The sequence below is a fragment of the Mandrillus leucophaeus genome, unplaced genomic scaffold, assembly GCF_000951045.1.
Source record: "Mandrillus leucophaeus isolate KB7577 unplaced genomic scaffold, Mleu.le_1.0 Scaffold160, whole genome shotgun sequence".
NCBI lineage: Eukaryota > Metazoa > Chordata > Mammalia > Primates > Cercopithecidae > Mandrillus > Mandrillus leucophaeus.
In genome coordinates, this window is record NW_012101588.1 from 970,355 (window position 1) to 977,927 (window position 7,573).

The 7,573-nt window shown below is 48.2% G+C and overlaps 1 protein-coding gene across 1 annotated transcript in view; it reads right to left on the reverse strand.

Moving 5' to 3' along the window:
* The window catches only part of IGF2R (insulin-like growth factor 2 receptor), a 124,658-nt gene that overhangs the window by 43,556 nt on the left and 73,529 nt on the right, over positions 1-7,573 (reverse strand). The window contains exons 22-24 of the mRNA XM_011975972.1: positions 4,469-4,570; positions 2,297-2,398; positions 1,345-1,537 (exon numbers count right to left, since the gene is read on the reverse strand). Coding sequence (XP_011831362.1) covers positions 1,345-1,537; positions 2,297-2,398; positions 4,469-4,570 — 397 coding nt within the window. The remainder of the gene's footprint in view (positions 1-1,344; positions 1,538-2,296; positions 2,399-4,468; positions 4,571-7,573) is intronic.

Genomic DNA, 7,573 nt, shown 5'->3' on the forward strand with positions numbered 1-7,573 from the left:
AAGCATCAGCAGAACCTGTAAAGCAAGAAGGCCCAGGTTTTAAGAAACAGAACAGTATTCATGACGCAGCCCACAAGCACAGTGCAGCAACAGGACAAGGCCACCACTGACAACAAGCTTCACAGCCGTTCGTGGGAACAATGACACCAGGACAGCAAGTCTGTATCGAGGGACTCGACATGAACAGAGTGGCCACACTCGCTGCAACGGTGGCCTATATTACGACAGGCTTAAACACTGACTGCAACAGTGGCCTATGTTAGGACAGGTTTACACACTGCAACGGTGGCCTATGTTAGGACAGGTTTACACACTCGCTGCAATGGTGGCCTATGTTACGCTAGCTTTACACACTCACTGCAACAGTGGCCTATGTGATGACAGGTTCACACATTGCAACGGTGGCCTACGTTATGACAGATTTCTACCATGAGCCTAACATCCTAGCATTCCTACTCTTCTAGAAAATATTTAAATCCCACGAGTTTATCAATCCAAGCAACAGAAGACAATGTAACTCTAATCTGTTGGCTTACTGAACAAATACTAAGTTCCCACCACGTATAGGAACGAATGAAGGAGACGAAAACCCCTGCCCGCAGCTGTGCTGGTTGCAGAGCGAGCAGCAAGTACAAAGACTCAGGAGGGGAGGGTGGGGGAGACTGCACTTCGTTCATATCAGAAACAGTGAGGCCAGCAGGTTGAGCGGGAAGAGCAGGGGGTGATCATCTCAGAGAGCCCCCATGGGTGTCCCATGGCCGTACTATGGACGCTGGCTTCTACTCTAGGTGCAGTGCAGGGCCTCCGAGGGTTCTGAGCTGGGAAGTGATATGATGAGACATTTCAGAAACATCACTCTGACCGCTGTGTTGAATACGGGCTACAGCAGCCCCCCTTATCTGTGGGGGGATATGTTCCGAGACCCCCAGTGAATGCCTGAAATTGAGAACCCTATATATACTATGCTGTTTCCTATACACACATACCGAGGATGAAGTTCAATGTGTAAGTTAGGCACAGCAAGAGATTAACAATAAAACAGAACAACTGTAACAATACTTGTAATGAAAGTTACGTGAATGTGGTCTCTCTCATTCTTTCTCTCAAAATACCGTACTGTTTTCGGACCATGTGAGATCACAGAAAGTGAACCCGCGGATAATGGGACTCCTGTATGCGAGGTCAAACGCTGGAAGACCAACGTGGTGGCTCCTGCAGCAAGGTGGACAGCACAGCCCGTGGCGACAGGGGAGCGTGCACATCCTACACTCAGGAAGCTGCATGGCCAGCCACAGAGCCACCAGGGCCCTTTGTAGCTACAAAACAACACGGCTCTGAGCTCACCTTTGGCAGAGACAGGCCCTTTGTAGGTCAGAGTGATGAAGCCCTCTGTAGACAGCTGGAGGCTTTTCTCAATTCCCACTGCCCTTTCTGGCTTCAGATTCTGGAGATCTTCAGTTTGGGTTTCTGCCTCACAGCCAGAAGCAGGTTTTCCCTGGATGGTCCCACAGACAGGCATTGTGCCGCAGATATTAAACTGCAGATCAAACGGTAAGAGCCATACAAACAAATTGATGCCACGTATCTCCATAGACAAGAACCCTAGCAACTCCAAATCCCACTAGGTTAAACGTTTCTTATCTGTTAGTCAACTTACCAACTTTCCACTTTCCAGCACGTTAGTACAGTTAGTACCTAAGTCCAAAGGGCAGTATCTATAACCTGCCTCTAAGGTTTAGTATATATACATCATTTAAACTTATACATCCCTGTATCTATAAATGCATAAGATCTGGTGCATGTAATAATGTACCATATATAAGAGAGGGAAGACATAGAAGTCATAATGTTACAGTATTTTCAATTATGAGAAAGTACATATTGTTGAAATCATGTTAATTAGAAGTAAAGTGGTACCCTACATTTCTTAAAAATTTTGATATCATTCCATTAAAAATTATATTATAGTTGTAAAAATGAAGTCAATAACGCTCTCTGGTGTGCAGATACAGTAAGGAGAGACCGTCAGCACTACAGATAGAAGTATTTCTTTAAAGAGAACAACTTATGATTTGAAGAATAACAGTCTTCACGTCTGAACTGTGCCAGAATGGTGGTAAATGGTTTTACTTCATCTTTCCCTTAAATCCGGATTTTCCCATCTCCTTCTGAGTAAGACCTGCCACCACAGTGGCCTGGGCAATTCTGTCTCCTGAATCACCAGGTGCAGGTGACTTCAATTATGCACTCTGCCCTTGTTTCAAAGCAAACTGGAAATGCATGGTATAGCTCTTACCACAAAAGTCTTCCCAATGTTGAAGAACACATATCCTTGCGAACTGTTTAGCGGGTTAAGATTAAACACAAATCCACTGTTGGGATCCTTTATAGAGCAAGCCTACAGGAAACAAAATGGGGGAAAAGGGGCGCATTTAAACCAATTCCACAGGAACAAAACAAACATACAGCACCTCCAGAAACCTGCAAGTACGCACCTGACAAAGCTGTTTCTCCATTTACTTTCAAAATCCCTATCAAAAATGTAGCCCTACATGGAGCCTCTTCAAATACACCAAAGTATACTAAGTGTGAGCCCAGACTCAGAGATGACACTCACCTGGAAGCTGTTAAGGCTACCGTATTTCTCTAAGAAGACTACTGTTATTCCCTAAAGTTGGAGAGGAAACATAAGACTCATAAATTAGTTTCTTTTTTTCTTTTTTCTTTTTTTTTGGGAGATGGAGTCTCGCTCTGTCGCCCAGGCTGGAGTGCAGTGGCGCGACCTCGGCTCACTGCAAGCTCTGCCTCCCAGGTTCACGCTATTCTCCTGCCTCAGCCTCCTGAGTAGCTGGGACTACAGGCACCCGCCACCAGGCCCGGCTAATTTTTTGTATTTTTAGTAGACACAAGGTTTCACCATGTTAGCCAGGATGGTCTCCATCTCCTGACCTCATGACCTGCCCACCTCGGCCTCCCAAAGTGCTGGGATTACAGGCGTGAGCCACCGCGCCCAGCCCATAAATTAGTTTCTTAAAGAAAATAAACATCTGGCCGGGTGCGGTGGCTCTTGCATGTAATCCCAGCACTTTGGGAGGCTGAGACGGGCGGATCACGAGGTCAGGAGATCGAGACCATCCTGGCTAACCCGGTGAAACCCCGTCTCTACTAAAAAATACAAAAAACTAGCCGGGCGAGGTGGCGGGCGCCTGTAGTCCCAGCTACTCAGGAGGCTGAGGCAGGAGAATGGCGTAAACCCGGGAGGCAGAGCTTGCAGTGAGCTGAGATCCGGCCACTGCACTCCAGCCTGGGCGACAGAGCAAGACTCCGTCTCAAAAAAAAAAAAAAAAGAAAATAAACATCTTAAGAAAACTCATGTTCTGTTTTCTGTCTCAATTACTCCCTTAAGGTAATCATGGGACGTATGGTCAGGTGACTGTCAAATGATATCCTCTCCTCTCTGTATTTAACTTTGCCCTGGGCCTCCCTCTGTCCACTGCATGCAGGGAAGGGGGCGGTGGCCACAGACCGAGAAACACTGTCCATGAACAGGGCGCCCGACATCCTGCCCTCACTGAGCGCTTACAAAGCCAGGGCCCTGTGCTGGGGTTGTTGGTTCGGAAAAGCCCTGGTCTCTGCTGCCAGAGTCTGTGGTGTAGCTTAGAACAGGAAGTGGCAAACAGGTCCCACCATAAAGAAATATACACGGTGCTGTGAAAACAACTCACTACCCTGGGGAGGTCAGAGAGAACGTCACTGAGCAGCTTACTGCTATGCCCTGCAGGGTGCACTCAACAAGGGGAGAGCATGGACCCGGGCAGAGGGCGGGAAGAGCCAGAGGACACAGTAGGCACTGAGAGCCTCGAGTGGCACAGTAACACCTGTGGCCTCTGGCCTACACACAGGGCCACGGTGAGACACACAGGCCTCACCCTATAGACAAGACCACAGTAACCTGTGGGCTCTGGCCTATGCACAGACGAGACACACAGGCCTTATAGACAGGATCCCATTAACACCTGCAGGCTGTGCTCTATGGATAGGGTCACATGAAAACATATGGGCTCTACCCTCTAGGGGACAGGTGCTGAGATGATTTAGGTGTGGAGTGACGTATCGAATAGTCAGACATCTGCCAGTGGTGCAGAAGCCCCAGAGCCCACCAAGATGCCACTGCCACATGGGAGAAACAAAGGAATGGAAACAAAAGGAAGGAAACTACAGTGGGCGGAGTAAGTGGGCAGAGTGGGCGGAGTAAGACTGAGGGACCTGGTTCTTATCCCAGGAGCTAGGAGCTGGGAGCTGGGGGTGGAGAGGAACTCAGGGTGACCTGCAGACACCCACTGTCAATGCAACGCAGTAACTGATTCAGAAAGAAGGGGCAGGGGTCAGTTCAGAGCTGGAACACTGGGGTGAGTTGACGATGTCTATCAGGCAGCTTAACACGAGGGCCAGGCAAAAGCACACGTACCTGGTCTGTATCCGTTGCTGTCTGGATGGGACAGGCAGCCTCTGTGTTCCACAGGAAAGTGACCACACACTCCCAGTTGAGAGAAAAGATGGGGTGGCTGTTCTGAAAAGGCAAATCCAGGGTAAAAGTTAATACAGTGACATGGAACTTGATCTAACCATAAGAATACTAGCCTGAGACATAAAAATAGCCAAAATCTTCTGGATGTTTATTATGAGTCAGCCAATACAGCTTGACACTTAATGTGCATTACCTGATTAGAATTTAATGTTCTCATTCTCCCTATGAAGGCAAAATAATCTCTTACGCTTGGATATTCAGAAATATAGAAATCACGCCAGCAGTAAATGGTAGAATTTGGATCCAAACCTAGGTCTGAGTCCAAGGTTCTGAGAAGCACCTTACACAAAAAGTTGAATGCAAGAAGCCATATACAAAGGCAATAGTACACAGGGTTCACTGACATCAGCTCAGGATTAGGCAACACTGGTCTGTGCTGTCAGAGGTCAGGAAGGCACAGGACGGCTCCTAGCGGGCAGCATGTCCTTTCTTGATGTATAGTTTGTGGACACTCATCCAGCTGAGTCACGTTATCATCTGTGTGCCCTTTGGTGCGTATGTGTCCATGAAAAGCTACCCCAGAGAGCTACTGGGTTGGTGACAGCACCACCACCACACGGGCCACGGTAGAGCTGCCAATCAGGGAGTGTTTATCACACACCAGGACTGCACTGAGTTTTGTTGGCATTTCTCAACTGCACCTCACAATGACCCACACACACAGCCTACAAATGAGAAAACCGAGGCACAACGAAGTTAAGACACTTGCCCAGGGCCACGGGTTCAGGAACAACAGCCACTGACACTGAGTGGCTTGCCCATCAAGTGCTCTCTGCCCTGGAAAGCCCCCACCCACTGCAGGCCTCAGCAACACTAACAGCAGAACAAAAACACACCTGCTCCTTCCACTTCACAATGTGCTTGTGAAAGGGACTGAGCTTTAGCCTGTGAAAGTTCTGTGACTGCAAATGGAGAGTGGCCCTGAATCCCTCAGTGAGTGTATTTCCCGTGCCGCTGCTGTGCAGCACGCCCCATGTGAGTGCTGACAGACACGACAACAATGTGAAGTTACTCTGTAAACTAAACAAGGTATCATAGAAAAGCTGGAAAACCAAGGATTCAACAATCTTCCGGAACTACCGAGTGTCTCAACGGCAACCAGAAACCAGAGAGGGAGGGGGCGGTCCACAGGTAGGGAATGCACAGACATGCCCAAGACAGAGACCACCAGGCTGAACTGGGCAACCTGGGCATCTCCCTGTGCAACACGGAACCTGGACCCCTCCTGAGATTGAAAGAAGAAGTGGGCGGCCCAAGCTCAGGTGAACCTAAGGACAGTGTGTACAACCCGGACAGAACACCTCTTGCAGAGAGCATGGGCCAAGCTCAGCCTGCCCGTCATTCATTCCCTGATCACAGAGATCTCCAACTCTAAAGAAGTGTCGCTCAGGAAAAAGAGCGTTAGCCAGCGACAAAGCGGACCAGGCAGGCGAGTGAGGCGGCACCCACTGGGCCACTGCAGGGCGGAACGCATCCTGCTGGCTCGTTTCAGTGGGGCTTGAGGAAGCTGCCACACACCCTTAACAACGGACTGTTAATAATTTAGTTGATAATGAACATGGCTTCCGGTCTCTCCACTCTCCTAACCATTTGATAATTTCTCAAAAACACAAGACCCTGCTATAAACCTAAAACTACAGGTAATAAGAAATAAAAATAAAATCCTAAGCCCCACAACTGACTGAACACACCCCACTCTTGGCCAAGGGGACCCCAGAGAAACTTTAAAAACTGCATTCCTGTCCATAACGGGTGGGAGGTGAGACATACCTCATTACACCCCTCTCCTCATTAATCGCTAGGCTCTCTTCCCTGAGTGCCAAACAGAAGCCGGCCCTTTTCAAAGACTCTGCTGCTGGTATCAATCCACCGCCTGACAATGTCCCTCCTTTTCTGCAGTTCTGACAACACAATATCGATCAGCATTCCCTCCTGATAAGAGACCACAACTCCCAGGTGGTCCTGGCCGTCTACGGAGGCTGCACACAGAGGGCCTTCATGCCCTCTGCTTCACCTTTCGACATACAGGGCCTAACTGTAATATATTTAAATGTTACGTCTCCAACCCAAAATGAATGTGGGGACACATGCTGCATACATGTTGCCTACCACGCGTGTGCATGCCATCCCTTCATGAATATGCATAGCTGCTCCTATAACCTGCTGAATATCTATACTTGACTCACGTGTTCAGCATCCATTCGTGTCTTAGTCTTCCTCCCTCCCAGTGCTTGTTTCTGGCTTTTGGCCTGAGGCTATGCTTCCCAGCCTGTCAGAAATGGCCACCCTGCAGGCTGCAAACCTTTATGAGAAATAAAGCTCTCCTTTCCAAATTAGATTTGAGACTATCAAAAAATTTCTAGGCTGTGTGTGGTGGCTCATACCTATAATCCCAGCACTTGAGGAAGCTGAGGCAGGAGGACTGCTTGAACCGAGGAGTTCTAAGACCAGCTTGGGCCACATAGAGGGACCTCATCTCTACAAAAGCTTTAAAAACCATTTTGGTAACTACAGGTAACTCCACGTGTAGTTCCAGCTCCTCAGGAGGCTGAGGTGAGAGGGTCACTTGAGCCCAGGAAGTTCAGGCTGCAGTGATTCGGTGAGCAATGATGGCACCCAATGCACGCTAGCCTGGGCGACAGGGCAAGACCCTGTCCCAAAAAAAGAAAAAAAGTCCTGGACATGGATACCGGTGATAAACACAGGACACTAGAGATGTGTATAATATATGTAACCCAAAGACAGTCAGAATGGTCAGTTTAATATGATATGTATTTTACCCCAATTAAAAAATAGAAGCAATTGGGACTGTATAAAATGGCCCCAAAGCATTTCCATGGAGAGAAGAGCAAAGCAAACTCCACACGGTCTGCTGTCCTCCTCTGGCTAAGGAACTCAGGGCCAACAGCAATCCCACTCACCTCCTATACCTGCTAGCCTTAATTCATTTTATTATTACGATTTTAAAATGTCTTTTTATTATTA